The following is a 20,863-nucleotide window of genomic DNA, read 5'->3' on the forward strand; positions in this document are numbered from 1 at the left end:
GTATGCAGAAAAGGACAGACTCAACAACTTTTAGGCCATTTGTTATATAAAGTCCCGGGCCGATTTCTGTTCCCAGTCCAGCCCTGCATACCGGGCATTTTCCTGGTGGGCCGATGCACTTTTGGGGCTAGTCAGGGGCAGACTGGGCATACTGAACATTTTCATCAGCTGTATTATAACGTGGGTGAAAACTCCCACGTCAACCACCTAGCTACACCTTAGCAACCGCATAGCAATGCCCTGCACTCAAAAATTGTTTTGCCTATATTTTAAGATTAACGCATTTCAGTTTCATAACAAAATTCCATCTAATTGGAATTACCTATCCCCACCACTTAATACATCCTCGTGGTGGCGCGGTTATTCATCTCAACCCGGGTGGTGGAGGACGAGTCTCAGTTGGCTCCGCTTCTGAGACGTCAATCCGCGCATCTTATCACGTGACTCGTTGTGCATGACACCGCGGAGACTCACAGCATGTGGAGGCTCATGCTGCTCTCCACGATCCACACACAACTTACCACGCCAGGGACGGATTATCAGGGACCGACCAGGCCAATGGGGCCAGTGCCCAGGGGCCCTTGACTACCCGGGGCTTTAAGGTTGTGCAATCTAGTTTGGTGATCCCCTTGCTCGAAAACCCTTTAGGGCATAAACAATATACATCCTATCACAACCCCACCCCCACCCCCGCTCAACAACTTTTGGGCATGAACAATGAACCCCCCCACGCCCCCGCTCAACAACTTTTGGGTGAGGGAGGCCCTTGGAGATAATTGGCCCCAAGGCCTTTGCAAGTCATAATCCGTCCCTGTATTGAGAGCGAGAACCACTAATCACCACCATGACGAGGTTACCCCATGTGACTCTACCCTCCCTAGCAACCGGCCCAATTTGGTTACTTAGGAGACTCACAGCATGTGGAGACTCATGCTACTCTCCACGATCCACACACAACTCACCACACTGCAGCCCATTGAGGAGATACCACTAATCACCACCACACGCAGCTGAGGAGCTTACCCCATGTGACTCTACCCTACCCTAGCAACCGGCCCAATTTGGTTGCTTAGGAGACCTGTCTAGAGTCACTCAGCATGCCCTGGATTCAAACTCGCGACTCCAGGTGTGTCAATACTTGCTGAGCTACCCAGGCCCGCTAAATACTTAAATCTGGACACCGTATTGTTACAGCAATAACCTACAGACTTAATCAGATATTTCAGTCCATATAAAGTGCGTTCAGTAAGACAAGCTTTTAAAATGTTCTGTGGGTCTGTGTAAAAGCAGAGAGACAGAGAGAGAGAGAGAGAGAGAGAGGTGACAGGTCCACAATGATGCCGAGTCCGCTAAAAATAATCAGCAAGTGCTTTCATTGTGTTTATGTAACACTTCCTTTAAAATCCCCCTCAACAGGACTGCAGAACACCTCCAAAGGAACAACACTTGTTAGTCACTGAAAATCGCTCAAGTCAGCCACCGAAAATAGATTGAATGTGTGCTCAAGACGACATGAAACATGACTTGATTTCCTCTCTTAATACTTTTTGGGTTTGTAAGTTGCCTCGGATAAAAGCATCGGCTAAAAGAATCAATGTCAATGTTAATGCACGTTACTGGTCGTACTGCGAACGTTGTTCCAAAGAAATATAAGGTTTATCTTTCATCAATACTCAATCAAAATGTAGCCTAATAACTTACTACTCCGGCCGAACGAGCAGGACAAAATCACATAAAATCATGTCAACATTTCACAATCCAATTAGCGGCATATCCTGTTTCAGATCTGAAATATTTCAGATTACAGAAGTGAAATGGATCTTTCTTGTGGTTTGCTTAACCTCAACTAATGCACATGCATACGTAGGGATTACTGAAGTATTTTGACAACATTGTAACACTAACGGCATTGCAAAATAATAGTGAAATTAGGCCTCAGTCGTGAGCATTTTCAGTCGTGGATTAAAGGTCTGTCTTTTACAATGGCGTGTTTGTTGATGCACAAATGATCTTAGATAATATCAGATTTGCTGGCACAAAAACAAGAAATGGAATCACCCTCATCCGCCTCAAACTGACGTCTGATTTCAATAACATCCGGATGGGTTTCATACAGGAAATGAACTGTATATTTGACCAATAGAAGCAACGGCACAATAAATGCATCAATCAGATGCAACCCCCCAATCTGCTTTTAAACTCCAACCTCACACAACAGAATTCACAGGTATCATGGTTATGCTCACATGTGCTGTAGGGGTTAATACACTTCCTGACCAAAAAGAGCAAAACTGAAAACCGCACACACGTGGGTGACAAAGCAACTGTGCGAACTCCGCGATGCCATCCTGTTTGGTTTAGGTTCAGCTGCCACAAAATATTTCCTATTTCAAACTTACACAAGAAGCCATTTTATGACAGGATATTAAACAATAACTATTCAAGCGTTGTTTAAGCAAACTAACATTCAGGTCTGGCTCCATTCTGGTATGTAACGCCCACTTTTAACAACCCAAATTATTCCCATCATATGTGGACAGGGAATTACCGGCCAGGCCAATGGGGCCAGTTCCCAGGGGCCCTTGCCTCCCCGGGGTGTCCCTGGGCTTTAAGGTTGCGCGATCCAGTTTAGCGATCCCCCCGTTTAAAAAACCATCAACAGTGAAAACAACTTTTGTTGGGGGGCCCTTGGAGATAATTGGCCCCGGGGCCTTTGCAAGACATAATCCGTCCCTGTATGTGGACAGCGGGACTAAGTTGTCAAATTTAAAATAATACAAAGCGATAGAAGGTCCGATTTATTTCATCAAATTGTCAATTATGTGTGTTGGGTATTCATGACATCAGAAATTAACGTAATTAATTATTATTCTAAGTCATTTCCAGCATCGTCCAATCACGGCCAACCATGTTGAAATAAAATGACACATTATAAATGGTGAATCTATGCACTGATGATCAAACATGTTGAGAGATCCAAACATCATCTGCAGCCTGAAACTGAACTTTTGATCAGATTTTAGGAGTGAACGCACTTAACTGCATAGAGAGCTATAGGATGCTCCCTTGCTCCCTATTTAGTGCATGACTTAACCTCCAGTGTGCTGTCTGTCTGCACTGGTCTCAGAACAGTTATAGAGAGCTATAGGATGCTCCCTTGCTCCCTATTTAGTGCATGACTTAACCTCCAGTGTCTGTCTGTCTGCACTGGTCTCAGAACAGTTATAGAGAGCTATAGGATGCTCCCTTGCTCCCTATTTAGTTAATGACTTAACCTCCAGTGTGCTGTCTGTCTTCACTGGTCTCAGAACAGTTATAGGAGAGTTATAGGATGCTCCCTTGCTTCCTATTTAGTGCATGACTTAACCTCCAGTGTCTGTCTGTCTGCACTGGTCTCAGAACAGTTATAGGAGAGTTATAGGATGCTCCCTTGCTTCCTATTTAGTGCATGACTTAACCTCCAGTGTGCTGTTTGTCTGCACTGGTCTCAGAACAGTTATAGAGAGCTATAGGATGCTCTCTTGCTCCCTATTTAGTGCATTACTTAACCTCTAGTGTTCTGCCTGTCTGCACTGGTCTCAGAACAGTTATAGAGAGCTATAGGATGCTCTCTTGCTCCCTATTTAGTGCATTACTTAACCTCTAGTGTGCTGCCTGTCTGCACTGGTCTCAGAACAGTTATAGGAGAGCTATAGGATGCCCCCTTGCTCCCTATTTAGTGCATGACTTAACCTCCAGTGTGCTGTCTGTCTGCACTGGTCTCAGAACAGTTATAGAGAGATATAGGATGCTCCCTTGCTCCCTATTTAGTGCATGACTTGAAGCAGTGAAGGCCAGTGCCTTCTTGTGGCCACACCTCTGTTTAGGCCCAATCTTGTAACCTCTGCAGGTGGGACTCATTTCTGGGTCTGCAAACCACTGACTGACAATTATGGTCTGCTGAAAAATACTGCATCCAAAATAATCTCCCCTTCCACTTTTTTCTGCCTGGATTTCCACGCTGCTGACGGGCGTGACAGACCACCTGAAAAATAACGTGCTCCACGTACAGTACCTGCCAAACCCCCATGCCGTTCAAGCAGCCCAAATGTGATGCTGTTTGTGCATGTGTTTGGGGGTGCAGCTACCGCCAAACCCACAACATCCTGAACGGAGGGGATGGGGGAGCTCAGGGGGCGGGTGGACTTCAGCGCCATGGCATACCGCCATTTCTACGAGGCGCTGACGGGTAGGAAACGCAGACCCCACATCAAGAACTGATGGGTTTTGATCAAAGTGCCCCAAAGCCTGAGGGGGATTTGAATTAATGTCTGCATCTTTTCAATAGTTTGCTTATATTTTCATCATTTCATTTTGACTTCCAACTCTTTATAATTAATTCATCTATATTGCTGACTACACTTGCCACTTGTGATAGTACGTGCCCCACTTTGGTGCAATATACACAATGTTTTAAATTCTGCTCTGTTGTTTTAATCATTCATTAAATCATTATTCTGTATAAAACCACGTCATGTGACTCAAAACCTTATACTTTTCTTATCGTAGCCAGTGCCTTTTTGTTGCTCAACTAATAAAGGTAATGGCATCATATTATCGGATATCCTAAAAGAAACTATGTTGTAAATATAACATAACACAGACAGGCAGCACACAGGAGGTTAAGTCATGCACTAAATAGGGAGCAAGGGATCATCCTATAGCTCTCCTATAACTGTTCTGAGACCAGTGCAGACAGACAGCACACTGGAAGTTAAGTCATGCACTAAATAGGGAGCAAGGGAGCATCCTATAGCTCTCTATAACTGTTCTGAGACCAGTGCAGACAGACAGCACACTGGAGGTTAAGTCATGCACTAAATAGGGAGCAAGGGAGCATCCTATAGCTCTCTATAACTGTTCTGAGACCAGTGAAGACAGGCAGCACACTGGAGGTTAAGTCATGCACTAAATAGGAAGCAAGGGAGCATCCTATAGCTCCCTGTAACTGTTCTGAGACCAGTGCAGACAGACAGCATACTGGACGTTAAGTCATGCACTAAATAGGGAGCAAGGGAGCATCCTATAGCTCTCTATAACTGTTCTGAGACCAGTGAAGACAGGCAGCACACTGGAGGTTAAGTCATGCACTAAATAGGGAGCAAGGGAGCATCCTATATCTCTCCTATAACTGTTCTGAGACCAGTGCAGACAGACAGCACACTGGAGGTTAAGTCATGCACTAAATAGGAAGCAAGGGAGCATCCTATAGCTCTCTATAACTGTTCTGAGACCAGTGCAGACAGACAGCACACTGGAGGTTAAGTCATGCACTAAATAGGAAGCAAGGGAGCATCCTATAGCTCTCTATAACTGTTCTGAGACCAGTGCAGACAGCACACTGGAGTTGTCATGCACTAAATAGGAGCAGGGCATCCTATAGCTCTCTATAACTGTTCTGAGACCAGTGCAGACAGACAGCACACTGGAGGTTAAGTCATGCACTAAATAGGAAGCAAGGGAGCATCCTATAGCTCTCTATAACTGTTCTGAGACCAGTGCAGACAGACAGCACACTGGAGGTTAAGTCATGCACTAAATAGGGAGCAAGGGAGCATCCTATAGCTCTCTATAACTGTTCTGAGACCAGTGCAGACAGACAGCACACTGGAGGTTAAGTCATTCACTAAATAGGGAGCAAGGGAGCATCCTATAGCTCTCCTATAACTGTTCTGAGACCAGTGCAGACAGACAGCACACTGGAGGTTAAGTCATGCACTAAATAGGAAGCAAGGGAGCATCCTATAGCTCTCCTATAACTGTTCTGAGACCAGTGCAGACAGACAGACACTGGAGGTTAAGTCATGCACTAAATAGGAAGCAAGGGAGCATCCTATATCTCTCCTATAACTGTTCTGAGACCAGTGCAGACAGACAGCACACTGGAGGTTAAGTCATGCACTAAATAGGAAGCAAGGGAGCATCCTATAGCTCTCCTATAACTGTTCTGAGACCAATGCAGACAGACAGCACACTGGAGGTTAAGTCATGCACTAAATAGGGAGCAAGGGAGCATCCTATAGCTCTCCTATAACTGTTCTGAGACCAGTGCAGACAGACAGCACACTGGAGGTTAAGTCATGCACTAAATAGGAAGCTAGGGAGCATCCTATATCTCTCCTATAACTGTTCTGAGACCAGTGCAGACAGACAGACACTGGAGGTTAAGTCATGCACTAAATAGGAAGCAAGGGAGCATCCTATATCTCTCCTATAACTGTTCTGAGACCAGTGCAGACAGACAGCACACTGGAGGTTAAGTCTTGCACAGTCATGTCCGTATTAAGTTAAAAATTGCTTTGTTGAATGTAGGACTTTTATTTTAACAACGAACCCCACACCCCCGCTCAACAACTTTTGGGTGTAGGGGGGGCCCTTGGAGATAATTGGCCCCGGGGCCTTTGCAAGTCATAATCCGTCCCTGATTCACGGGACAGTCCATTAATTGAAACCCATTCTTTGATATATCTACAGCAGCCAATAAACAAGCCAAGTCTAGTTTGAAAACTGGCGTCTTGTCTCATTATTACCTGCACTGCTAAATGTCCACAAATGTGAACATGCTCCAACATTTCAGTCAGATGCAGTTTTTTGGAAAAACTAAATTTTATTCTCTTAAAATCTTTTCAATCTTTAATCTTTTTATGCTTTTTTAATGGCCCATATGCACACTGCATGCACACGCACACACCAAATGAAAAACGTGCACACGGTCTATTCTCTGCTATCCGCATCGCCATGAACGTTACTGTATTATTGCTTCACATTTGCGACATTTCGATACATTTTAAATATCATGTAGCCCTAGTGAAAAATATTTTTTTTTACCCAGCCCTTAGGGTTAGGCTTAGGGTTGCAAAATAAGAGGGCTTGGTGACATCAGCAGAAAAAGAAAGTTGTTTCAGAGGCGGAGCTAGTTATTGATTACACTGATGATTCGATCACAATAAGACCAGGAACATGAGTTGATATGCACGTTGATATCATGTTGACTTTAAAAGAATCTCTAGAAGAATTACTTGAGATAAACTTCTCTACACCTGAAGCTATGATCACACATTTCTACATTCACATCATCTCATATACTGTAGCAGGTACTCAACTCGTTGGCTGTATCAGCGAGTGCCCCTGTGTAGCTCTCTTCCCTCCACAGACATGGATCATTATTATTTACCAGCCGCATTACTGAATCAGTTGCTTTCACCATGCAGCCAGCAGCCATTCAGCACGTCAAACCTCCAGCTCGCTCGCCTCTCTCTCTCTCTCTCTCTCTCTCTCTATGCCAAGGCCAATTAGCACTCTGCTGCGCCTGCACCCTCACAGCTACTGACAGCGCTTCAACAAAAACGCCAGCTACATTCACTGCATTACTGACTGAGTGTATTACTGCTCTGCTGATGTTTTAAGGTCTCATAGGTGTATAAAATACTGCATAAAGGGCAAGAAGGCACAACACAACTTGGTGGTCATTATGGTTACTAAATTAATCTAATCTTTTGACAAAAGTTGATTATATATATATATATATTATTATATATATTACTTTGAAACAGTTTAATAGGTTGAAAAAGAACTAAAGGAAGAGAAAAAACAAACAGGCTTGAATAATAAATGAAAGTGATAATTTTTTATATTTGATTTATTTAGTTTGTTAGTTTGTTTTGTGGTCACTGTGGCTGGGCAGAATAAGTCAAAACGATTCTAATTATATTTGGGAAATAATCAGGATTGATTGAATACACATTTTAAATATTAAAACAAATTCAAGATTCAATATATTATTATTTACAAATGTTTTCTACAGTTTTTTTTTTACCTAAAAGACCTCTAGAAAGAGCAAAAATAAATATATATATACATTTATTTTAATTTTATATATATAATTTTATTTTTTTTTACCAAAAAACAGGACAACAAATATATATACAGTATATGTATATATATATATATATATATATATATATATATATATATATATATATAATATATATTATTATTAAAACAATTTACCAAAAGGACCACTAGAAAGAGCAAAAATAAATAAATAAATATATTATAAATTTTTTTCTACAAATAGGACAACTAGAAAGAGCAAAAATAAATATATATATATATATATATATATATATATATATATTTTATTTTATTTTATATATGTATAATTTTATTTTTTTGACCAAAACAAAGGACTAGAAAAAAAAAAATATATATATATATATATATATATATATATATATGTATGTATTATTTTTTTTTTTAAGAAATTTTTCCCAACCCCAGTAACCCCTAAGCAAAAAGTAAAAATAAATATATATTAAGCTCTTTCTAGCGGTTTATGCGCATTAAGCATAAACCAATACATACTTTATACAACAGCGTTTTAGGTATTTACATGACCTTAATGTAATATGTAATATGCAATATGTATAAATGTTATATTGCTAGTAAAATTATAGCAAATATATAGTAAAAAGTCAATATTCAGGCTATATTTCTCCGGTCGCTCAGTCACTCTTAGAGCCCTGTATTTCACACTTGTGAAACAGAGCTTTGTAACACCGTTTTGTGGTTCTGACTCATAAAGCCCAGCTCTCAATCGTTCTCAAAAGGTCTCGCTCACCACATTTTCACACCGCATGTTAGCGATACAGGTGCACAGCAGGGAGGTGAGAAGTCTTATTGCAAATGCTTCAACATTTCATAACACAGGTGTGATTTGCACTTTCCAATGTAACAATCCTATGAGCTATACGTCCATATTCTGTACATACTGTATCAGTACGTCATACCATTCATTTCAAAGTATCCCATCAGTGTTGTTTACTTCATCAGTTTAAACGGACTGTTCGGTCCAGAGCAGCGCTGCACTGGGTCTGGCGTGCCCCTTTCCACCTAATTAAGTTGCCTGTGTACAGAACGCAGCTCAACTGGCCTGACGACTGAAAAAGGAGAAACGTCGTATACAGGAAAAGATCATTACCATCCACATTTGCTTTATGCAAACCGATAAGATCTTTTTCATTTTGTAACCTTGGTAATTTGGTTGCTGTTATCTCTCTGTGCTAATGTGAACAAGAGCGAGTGAGATAACCAGGAGGTTTTTACTGGTTCAAGTTAATGCGTTTCATGTGACCCACATTTGCTTTTCGACCATTGAAAGTGGCTAAAATTAAACAATTTACCGATGGAGCCACATTGAGAGCCCCTTATCTCTGGGACTTCACTATATAGGACCTTAAAAATGTACATGCATGAAGGAAACTTTGTTCTGATTTACAGTGTAAAAGCATGTTTTGGTATCTGTAATACGTCCAGAGTTATAGATGCTCCAACTTTGGAAAAACATCATAAAAATGGGCTCACTCCATTGGAATAATGCAACACGGTTATACATCTGACCTGTAGTTTTGCTCAACAATTATAGGGGGAAATGGACATTTTGGCGCCCCTCTACCAAATAATAAATGTCTCTTTAATTATTGATCCACTTAAAACATGTTTTGGTTGCATTTGGTGCTGCAAAAGTTACCCATCATCTCTAATATGTGACAAAAATCACATGTAGCTCAGCGGACATTATTACTCTGATAGACATCCTAAAACTGTGCACGTGCATGTAGATTTTCACATGTTGAATCAGTGTAGCAACTGCACACCTGGGGCTTTTCCCCATGCAAAAAACATGCTTCAAAGAACATGCAATGACACATGTTACACATTTGAATATACCGCATGCGTGCATGTGCGAGCGTGCATGTGCACTCACATAATCGTCCTGAAAAACGTTACATTTGTGAAGGCAGCATGCGTAAAAATTATAGGTGCAATTTTCTTCTTGGAAAATCTCAAATATCCGCTGCTTTTACTGCATTTTGTTTAAAGTATTATTTAAGCTAAAGACGGTTGCACTCTTAGCTGCACCTCTCTGCACCCATTTCCAGTAATTGCTAGGCCTACGAGTTATTTTTAGCCGGTTTAAGCAGCGAAGTGCAAGCTCAAAGAGAACGAGACAGACTCTTTGAACACACAGAATAAAGCGTTAAGGCCTCAGTCTCTCTTTAAATGAATCAAAGTTTTGTACAGTCACATTCAGCTGGTAATGTGTCACTGCCACCTACTTACAGGGATTTGATTCTGATGAAGTGATAAAGTTTTTTACTGCCACTTAATCTCTCAAGGACCTTTTCTTCTGACGGGAGACACTTGGGTGTTGAGTCGAAAATCGAACTTCTCCATAACTCACTGCACAAGCATCAATTGTAACGTTTCTTCATCTCCTGCATCACTTTCTTTTCATTTGTTACGCTTTTGAATAAAAACATGGTTTTGTCTCTGCATTGTAGAGGAGGGCAATATAAGGTGCTTCATCTATTTTATTATTGGGCACTTGATGGATAAGTTTATTTAGGAAAGAAATAAATAAGTCTGACTATAGTGCAGAAACAGGTTTGAAAATGAATGACTCAAAACAGTAAAACTAACATTACAATATTTGGGTTTGGGATTAAACTTTGGACAAATATTAATAACATTGTTAGTTGATTCGCTTATTTTCCTTTATGGGAGTAAAATTGTAAATTTTTGTTCAAGCCAACTCGTACGATTTATCAAGATTTCGCCATCACTAATTATTACGACAGGAAAAACATTTCGGAAGTCAAACATCCAATTAACTTTCGTTGATTTGTATATTTTTCACTGTGCATGTAAAAGTCGAAACGTTTTTGTACGCGCCAACTCGTACGATTTTACCATCTCATGCTAATTATTACGACTTGTCGCGAGACCAGATTAGAAAAACAATGCACTGATAATTAAACATCGTAATAATAATATTGTTTGTTTATTTTTCTCTGTGCATGTAAAAGTCGGACGTTTTTGTACGACTCAACTCGTACGATTTTACCATCTCATACTAATTATTACGACTTGTCGTTAGACCAGTTTAGAAAAACAACGCATTGATAATTAAACATGGTAATAATATTGTTTGTTTATTTTTCTCTGTGCATGTAAAAGTCAAACGTTTTTGTACGACTCAACTCGTACGATTTTACCATCTCATACTAATTATTACGACTTGTCGCGAGACCAGATTGTAAAAACAATGCATTGATAATTAAACATCGTAATAATCATATTGTTTGTTTATTTTTCTCTGTGCATGTAAAAGTCGGACGTTTTTGTACGACTCAACTCGTACGATTTTACCATCTCATACTAATTATTACGACTTGTCGTTAGACCAGTTTAGAAAAACAACGCATTGATAATTAAACATGGTAATAATATTGTTTGTTTATTTTTCTCTGTGCATGTAAAAGTCAAACGTTTTTGTACGACTCAACTCGTACGATTTTACCATCTCATACTAATTATTACGACTTGTCGTTAGACCAGATTAGTAAAAACAATGCATTGATAATTAAACATCGTAATAATCATATTGTTTGTTTATTTTCTCTGTGCATGTAAAAGTCGGACGTTTTTGTACGACTCAACTCGTACGATTTTACCATCTCATACTAATTATTACGACTTGTCGTTAGACCAGTTTAGAAAAACAACGCATTGATAATTAAACATGGTAATAATATTGTTTGTTTATTTTTCACTGTGCATGTAAAAGTCGAACGTTTTTGTAAGCGCCAACTCGTACGATTTTACCATCTCATACTAATTATTATGACTTGTCACGAGACCAGTTTAGAAAAACAATTCACTGATAATTAAACATGGTAATAATAATATTGTTTGTTTATTTTTCACTGTGCATGTAAAAGTCGAACGTTTTTGTAAGCGCCAACTCGTACGATTTTACCATCTCATACTAATTATTATGACTTGTCACGAGACCAGTTTAGAAAAACAATGCATTGATAATTAAACATCATAATAACATTGTTTGTTTATTTATCTCTGTGGTATTAAAAACATTTACGTTTGTGTACGAGACAAATCCCGGGTTGGAAAAACAATATATTGAAAATGAAACACTCCTGATTTGCAGTAGTATCACAAGCAAGTGCTATTAATACAGTATATTCTTGATGATCAAAGAGTCAAAAATGGTTTGTTTGGCTCTAATCTCATACGAGTCATGTTGATTGCTAACTGTAGTCTGCATACCTCTGCCTGCTTTAATCCAGTAATGATAGTGAAGAGAGGAAGTGGTCCATCTTCTCTCAACCTGTCCCAACTTAAATTTGAAATGCAGCGAACGAGCCTGGGGCGATGTACAAACCATAATGCATTCACCAAATATTCTCTGGGTGAAGAATGCATCTATGAAGAGATGGCCTTTAGAGGAGAAATGCACAGAGCGTATACTTAACAAACAATACACCCACTCATGAAAACGAGAGATCGAGATTAGCCGAAGTCAGTGCGCTTAAAATGAGAATGAGTCACAACTCAACTGCAACTTCAGCACAAGAAAGGAATGTGTAGTCTGACAGCATGCACAATTGTGCAATTAATGCATGCTAAATTCCAAACCCGTATGACTTTATTTCTTCCATGGAATTTAAATAGCACATTAGGCTAAATAAACTGAGCAACTTGAGGCTTGGTAAATGATGACTACATTTTCATTTTGGGGTAAACTATCCCTTTAACTTTGTACCACTGGACCAGAGGGAACTACAGATTGTAGCATAGCAGTTACTAGCGGTGGGGGTGTTTGTATTGGAAGTATGGATTTGGCAGGTTTGTTGCAGGGCAAATGATCACATTGGTTAATGTATTATCGATTGCCTGGTTGTTGTAAAGTTGGTTCCCTATTCTGAGGTGATACTAACTGTATGCATAAGGATTGTTTAAGCCTTCTGAAATGCTAATGTGCCCTTAAACGGAGCATAAGTTTTCTGATTGCCGTAAATTTACAAACACTTGAATAGAAATGGTAGACATTTGGGGTTGGTGTAACGGGGCCAGTGGATGTATAGCTGTGAAATGTGTGTAAACCTCACCCTCCTGACCTCAAGAGGTGCACTAGCGATTTATGCTAGAGGCTGTAGCGTTTAGCCTCCTTATTAGCACACCCGCCTCTAGGGGCTGGACCAAGTGTGCCGCACAAGCCCTCAAAAGTGCAGTCAAAACGTCTCGATCGCCCCCCCGGTGACTGGTCCTAGTATAGGTCATAAGCCCCGCCTCCCCATGTTATTCAACGGGACGTGAGACCAAATAAACAATTAAATTACACTTCACATATCTTTTTTCCAAAGATAGTTTCTGTCATTTACTGTCGTTTCTATCACGTTGATGTCATTTCAAGTGTTTGTTTTCAAAATAAGTTTGTTTTTAGTTATTTGATGCTATAAAAACGCTGCTGTGACATCATGATTGACAGCTGTGATTGACAGGTTCTCTGAGCGAAGTAGTCACTGAAGCACCAACGTTTTTTTTTCGGGATCTTCGGAGGACTGAGGAGATCGGAGATTTTACATTTAATATCTAAATTTCTATAATTAATTATTTCACACCATCATAAGTCAAAAGTCAAAAGTGCAGGGGCGTGTGCTTGCGATTGATTCAGCGAGAGTGAGGGCGGGGCCTTGATTTCGCGGCTTTACTTCCTGCTCACTACTGCGCAGGTCTGGTCCCGAAATCGCAACTGCGCAGACTCAAGTTCCAAGATGTCAGCGCCATATCGGGACACTGGCGGCTTCAGTTCTCACCAATGGAAAAGAGCGAAGGGGCGTCGGCCATCTTTTTTTACAATCTATGGGCTGGACTGGTAATCTGGCATACCGGGCATATCCCCAGTGGGCCGACGCACTTTGGGGCCAATCAGGGGCGGACTGGCCATTGGGTGACCCGAGCGGGCCGATGGGTCGGCTGTGAAACGGGCCCGCGATAAGCTAAAATGAGCCGCCGCGTTATGCAGAACACACCACAAAACGGCGCCACGATATGCAGAACGTCCATTGTTCCTGCCAGGCTACTCTGCCTTACGGGATATGGGTCATGTCAAACGCGTTTGAAACTGGAATATCTACATAGCCTTAGCCTAATAAATTGATAATCTTATTTGATAGGACGTCTGGTGTTTGGGTTCCTGTACAGTAGCTGCACTGTTCTTCCATTTCCAAGTATGAAACAGCTCGTGCCGTCTTGCAACTCATTTAGCATGTTTGTGTGTTAGCGACAGGAAATGACAGTCACTTATCATACATGGCCTAGTTTTCAGAACCATTTCCGGTTCACTGTAAACCGCTTCACGTTTGTGCGTGAATTCTCAGACGTTACATATTGATGTGAGACTCCTTGTGTGACCTTCAATCGGGGCCTCTCAAGAATGCTGGAGAATATTGCATTATTAAGACTGGGGCACATAAAGAGGGCCATTGTGGTGGGGAGCGCAGGCTTTTCCCCTCAAATTTTGTTTCATAATGTCCACTTGCACCGGATCATTTTTCAACGTATGGAGTTGGCTTGGATTACTCTGCTCTCTATTCGCCGGCTGATCTTTTCCATGTGCTCGGAGCCACAAGCTTAAGTCTGTGTCACCCTACTATAAACACCCATCACCAAATTATGAGTTACTCTCTGTCAAGATGGCTGAATATACAGCCGTGTCACAGGCTGTCTATGGAAAGCTTTGCAGATCATCCAAAAATGTATTGAGCCATTAAGCCATTAAGATAAAAGCCCACGTTTATACCATTACAGTATGCATTTTTAATAGTCGTATTTTGCGTCTTGCGATCGCTGCAGTAGCTTACAGTAGTTAAACATTAACGGCTAGTGATGCTGGTTTCTGAGGCTGTTGAAAGGCGAGTTACACGTTTGCATGTTTGTATGCTCACATATACTCATTCTATATCTTGTGTAATTGCGTTAAAGTCAAGATCCACCAACGGTTTCCCAACATGGAATATTTATTGCTACGGTTTGATGACCGAACCGCTCTGATTGGCCGTTTCCACAACTTTGGCCGAACCCAAAATGCACCGATTCACTTCTGAACTCTTAATACAAAGACAGCACTTTTAGGCAAGGCCATAGCTTGTGGGGTGAAAGGTGGTAATGATTCTAGGGGCCCAAAGACCCAAAGGGGCCCCACAACAAATTCTAAACTGTATTTTTTTAATAGGAAAAGGGGCCCCGGGCAATATACAGTCAAGGGGGCCCAGATAGTCCGGCTGTAAACACTATGCATACAGTTAAGTAAACAATAAATAGGTAAATAATAAACTTGGCTATGCAAATGAAATATAACAGTACCCCGTGTAGTCAAAGCTGCTTTAATTTTACATTCTGCATCGCCCGGAGCTTGCACGCTTTTGTTCCTTCTCTTCTTCAGTAATACACCAGCACATATCAAACATATCCTACTCATGTTGTGATGGGATTAGCTGTATTTCACAGCACTGTAAACAATTCGACAGCCATATAGACTACTCAGAATCCATGCAAACCGAAGCTGAATATTAGTGCACTGACTATTTTGTCAGGCAGTTACAGCGCTGTCCCGCGGCCAACAGCAAACCAATGCACCATTATTTCAACTTTTCACATCCCCACACATGCTTCTGTTTGAAATATAAATAATATATTGCTTTCTATATATTGCAGGTTGTATTGTAAATGCGTTGCCCGCTTTTGCCACTGGTTTGATCCCATTAAACAAAGCAATGCATGTCCTCGCTATTCATTCCACTCTCCACGTTCCTCGTGATAAATAACGCGCATAGGAACGAACTAATTCGTTGCTTCTAACAAGTGGAATTGCAACTACGTCACAGAGGGATGCTGTTGTATCACCAAAGCACATAACCCGCTAATTCCCATCCAGACAGACGGCAAACCAGGGTCGCGTTACACGTCTCAAAGACACGCGCGGCAATGTTTTGGTCCCGCTTCTGATTCTTGTGCTGCACGAGAGCGCTCCATCTTCCCTCGGGGAAAAAGCTGGTAGTGTGTGTCCATAGTGCACTTTATTACACTTAACCTGATGCTTTTTTCGAGTGCAATGCCACGTTTAAAAACAAATGCATGATTTTATATTTATTCATTTTTTTCACGAATATGCCAACAGCGTTGGTAGTGCAAGTGCAAGTGCACGCGCGTGATTCCATAGGCTTCTGAACTAAGTTTCGGGTTGTGATGCCCTGTTCGGGGATGCATGATATGTATATGAATATGCACTAAAAACTATAACACTAATCCTGTGCATCCTGTAAAACATGATGTTTACATATTGCAACACATTGCATTGTAGAGAAGGAAGCAGGTTGCCCGTCTGGGGGAATAAACGGGTGCGTAAAGAAGGAGCAAAGAGCGCAAAGAGAGTATGTTGGGGTAAATTACCTTGTTGCAGTGGTAATAGTCCAGAGATGAGAGGCTGGTGTCGGTGGGTAATGTACAGGAGCCCACGCTTGAAGGAGGTGCCGGGTAAAATCTCACATCCATCGCCCGCGCCGCTAGACTGAAGGCATGGAGAACAACTTGCGCGCGCGTCTCTCTCTCTCTCTCTCGCTCGCTCGCTCTCTCTCTCTCTCGCTCGCTCGATCGCTCGCTCCCTCTCTCTGTCTCTCTCTATTGTTAAGTCAAACAAAAAGCAACAGACTGAAAGAAAAAGGGGTTGAGCCTCTCTTCATGCTCGCTCGCTCTCTCTCTCTCTCTCTCTCTCTCTCTCTCTCTCTCTCTCTCTCTCTCTCTCACATCCGTTCACGGGCTTCGGTCAAATCCATAAAGAAACGCGTGATGCTCGGTGGATATTTTGCGAACATTTACACGATTTATTTGTTTCTAGAGGGTTACTTTGCCTGATACGGGTGGTTGAAAATGTTGCATCAATTTAATGTCACAATAAAAACCAAACACGCGCATTTTTTTAACAAGTGAATCGCAGCAATTATATATCATTTTCGTTTAAATGTAAGCTTTATTGCTTCACAAGCACACACTTTTACAAGTGTCAAATGCAGTCCACAAAATGGCATTGAGTGATGCTTGAAGTGTCGTCACTGTGTTTATATGCATGCACAGTTTTTCAATATTTAAAAAAAACCCAGGAACAGCTCGTTTAGCGGTCACGAGTGCATCCCAATATTTGCAGAGAAGCAGGATGGTGCACTGCTTTGGGTGCTGTGGGGGTGCTCCATGCAAAATGCCAAGCGACCCCTGCCGATGGGAAAGGGAAGAAATGAATAGAGGATGGAGATACCCAAGTAGGAATCCGCAGAATAGCGGCCTCCAAAAGTGGGCGGGGCTACTCCAGAATATGGGTTGGGTTAGTTCTACTTCCACTTAGGGTTAGGGTTAGGGTTAGGTTAGGGGCTCTGCATGTCCCCTTTGTGGAGCTCGAGATATTTAAGGTGGGGCATAACCCTGAATCGACGACTGATTCACAAAGGCGAAAGCGGGCCTAAAAAAGTATTCGATCACTTAAATGTGCTGTAAGTGATTTTTTTTTGTAGCACGCAAACAATGTCGCTTCTACCTGATATATCACAATGTAATAAGCGTCCTGAGAAATCATCATTATAATTAGCAAATACAGTCTGTAGACCAGGCCTCGCTTTTTAGCCAATCAAGAGCGCTCTCTGCCTGTCAATCATATTGCGCATTCGGGTAAGCAGACACTGGATTGGCTGATTGCCTTTAGAAGGCGTGGTTTACCAATGTCATCTGACTGTGCTCAAATGTTCCTAGAGCTTTTCTCTGAAGTAAAGTCACTTTTCATTGCCATGACTTTTAATCGGATTATATCAAAGTGATTTAGTGGATTTATGAAGTCAGTTTCCCTCACGGTCACACAGGTGTCCTTAGCAGTGTATCCAATCCAGGTAGAGTTCAGCACATTCACTAGCAACATGTTCCAGTAACATTTGACAAACTTTTTAGAAGTATTTCAGCTCTGTAGCTCCTCACAATGCAAGTGAATGGTGACCAGAAATTTGAAGCTCAAAAAAGCACATAAAGGCAGCATAAAAGTAATCAATACGAGTGGTTTAATCCATGTCTTCAGAAGAGATATGATAGATGTGGGTGAGAAACAGATCAAAATTTAAGTCTGCTTTCATCAGCCCTGAACGTTCTTCTTCTTTTGTTTTCAGTGATTCTATTACAGTTTTTTTCGATTGCTAAACGACAGTGAGCACAACTGGAGCTACATGTGCAAAACTCTAACTACAGTCTGCACAGCAGCAGTTCATGTGGACCAAACTCTAGTTCGTTTTTCATTGCTTGAACACAGTTTTCAGAACTCTACACACTTATCCCATGACTTTAACCACAACCTGCACAACACTGTGGATTTACAGCACTTTGTTCAAATGCAACACACTGCTGTCAAAACTGTGAAGCACACATTCAAAACAGAATAGATTTCAGCCTTGTGCCTTTCAAACACGGCTAGATCATAGATAGTGAGGGTTGTGTATAGTGTGTGAGTGACGGTGTGTGTTATCTCAGTGAGGGTTGTGTATAGTGTGTGAGTGACGGTGTGTGTTATCTCAGTGAGGGTTGTGTATAGTGTGTGAGTGACGGTGTGTGTTATCTCAGTGAGGGTTGTGTGTAGTGTGTGAGTGACAGTGTGTGTTATCTCAGTGAGGGTTGTGTGTAGTGTGTGAGTGACAGTGTGTGTTATCTCAGTGAGGGTTGTGTGTAGTGTGTGAGTGACAGTGTGTGTTATCTCAGTGAGGGTTGTGTGTAGTGTGTGAGTGACGGTGTGTGTTATCTCAGTGAGGGTTGTGTATAGTGTGTGAGTGACGGTGTGTGTTATCTCAGTGAGGGTTGTGTGTAGTGTGTGAGTGACAGTGTGTGTTATCTCAGTGAGGGTTGTGTGTAGTGTGTGAGTGACAGTGTGTGTTATCTCAGTGAGGGTTGTGTGTAGTGTGTGAGTGACAGTGTGTGTTATCTCAGTGAGGGTTGTGTGTAGTGTGTGAGTGACAGTGTGTGTTATCTCAGTGAGGGTTGTGTATAGTGTGTGAGTGACAGTGTGTGTTATCTCAGTGAGGGTTGTGTGTAGTGTGTGAGTGACAGTGTGTGTTATCTCAGTGAGGGTTGTGTATAGTGTGTGAGTGACGGTGTGTGTTATCTCAGTGAGGGTTGTGTGTAGTGTGTGAGTGACAGTGTGTGTTATCTCAGTGAGGGTTGTGTGTAGTGTGTGAGTGACGGTGTGTGTTATCTCAGTGAGGGTTGTGTGTAGTGTGTGAGTGACGGTGTGTGTTATCTCAGTGAGGGTTGTGTATAGTGTGTGAGTGACGGTGTGTGTTATCTCAGTGAGGGTTGTGTATAGTGTGTGAGTGACAGTGTGTGTTATCTCAGTGAGGGTTGTGTGTAGTGTGTGAGTGACAGTGTGTGTTATCTCAGTGAGGGTTGTGTATAGTGTGTGAGTGACGGTGTGTGTTATCTCAGTGAGGGTTGTGTATAGTGTGTGAGTGACAGTGTGTGTTATCTCAGTGAGGGTTGTGTATAGTGTGTGAGTGACAGTGTGTGTTATCTCAGTGAGGGTTGTGTATAGTGTGTGAGTGACGGTGTGTGTTATCTCAGTGAGGGTTGTGTATAGTGTGTGAGTGACAGTGTGTGTTATCTCAGTGAGGGTTGTGTATAGTGTGTGAGTGACAGTGTGTGTTATCTCAGTGAGGGTTGTGTATAGTGTGTGAGTGACGGTGTGTGTTATCTCAGTGAGGGTTGTGTGTAGTGTGTGAGTGACGGTGTGTGTTATCTCAGTGAGGGTTGTGTATAGTGTGTGAGTGACGGTGTGTGTTATCTCAGTGAGGGTTGTGTATAGTGTGTGAGTGACGGTGTGTGTTATCTCAGTGAGGGTTGTGTATAGTGTGTGAGTGACAGTGTGTGTTATCTCAGTGAGGGTTGTGTGTAGTGTGTGAGTGACAGTGTGTGTTATCTCAGTGAGGGTTGTGTATAGTGTGTGAGTGACAGTGTGTGTTATCTCAGTGAGGGTTGTGTGTAGTGTGTGAGTGACAGTGTGTGTTATCTCAGTGAGGGTTGTGTGTAGTGTGTGAGTGACGGTGTGTGTTATCTCAGTGAGGGTTGTGTATAGTGTGTGAGTGACAGTGTGTGTTATCTCAGTGAGGGTTGTGTGTAGTGTGTGAGTGACAGTGTGTGTTATCTCAGTGAGGGTTGTGTGTAGTGTGTGAGTGACAGTGTGTGTTATCTCAGTGAGGGTTGTGTGTAGTGTGTGAGTGACAGTGTGTGTTATCTCAGTGAGGGTTGTGTATAGTGTGTGAGTGACAGTGTGTGTTATCTCAGTGAGGGTTGTGTGTAGTGTGTGAGTGACAGTGTGTGTTATCTCAGTGAGGGTTGTGTATAGTGTGTGAGTGACAGTGTGTGTTATCTCAGTGAGGGTTGTGTGTAGTGTGTGAGTGACAGTGTGTGTTATCTCAGTGAGGGTTGTGTGTAGTGTTTGGCTGCACTGAGCCTGTTTTGAGTCATGTGTTAAGAGTTGTGTTGCTTGGAATGAGTTTTGCAGGTGATGTGAACTGTTTAGCTCAGGTGACCGTTGGTAGTGCAGACTGTAGTTAGAGTTTTGCACATGTAGCTCCAGTTGTGCTCACTGTCGTTTAGCAATCGAAAAAAACTGTAATCATGCATATCGCCACCTACTGGCCAGGGAGGAGAATTTATAGGAAGAAAGGACTTGAATATTGAACTGTTTCTCACTGACACCTATCATATCTCTTCTGGAGTCGTATGGATTCGTTTTAGGCTGCATTTGTGTGCTTTTTGTAGCTTCAAAGTTCTGTAAGTACAGAGCTGAGATATTGTTCTTAAAATCTTGGATTGTGTTCCGCAGAAGAAAGAAAGTCAAACACAACTGGGATGGCATGAGGGTGAGTAAATGATGAGAGAA

The 20,863-nt window shown here is 41.7% G+C and overlaps 1 protein-coding gene across 3 annotated transcripts in view; it reads right to left on the bottom strand.

Moving 5' to 3' along the window:
* The window catches only part of LOC127653913 (TOX high mobility group box family member 2-like), a 177,666-nt gene extending 161,094 nt beyond the window's left edge, over positions 1–16,572 (bottom strand). For all 3 annotated transcript variants that reach the window (XM_052140766.1, XM_052140767.1, XM_052140765.1), the window contains exon 1: positions 16,354–16,572. In XM_052140766.1, coding sequence (XP_051996726.1) covers positions 16,354–16,455 — 102 coding nt within the window. In that variant the 5' untranslated portion in view covers positions 16,456–16,572. The remainder of the gene's footprint in view (positions 1–16,353) is intronic.
* Positions 16,573–20,863: the final 4,291 nt, after the last annotated feature.

This window comes from Xyrauchen texanus, chromosome 13, assembly GCF_025860055.1.
Source record: "Xyrauchen texanus isolate HMW12.3.18 chromosome 13, RBS_HiC_50CHRs, whole genome shotgun sequence".
NCBI lineage: Eukaryota > Metazoa > Chordata > Actinopteri > Cypriniformes > Catostomidae > Xyrauchen > Xyrauchen texanus.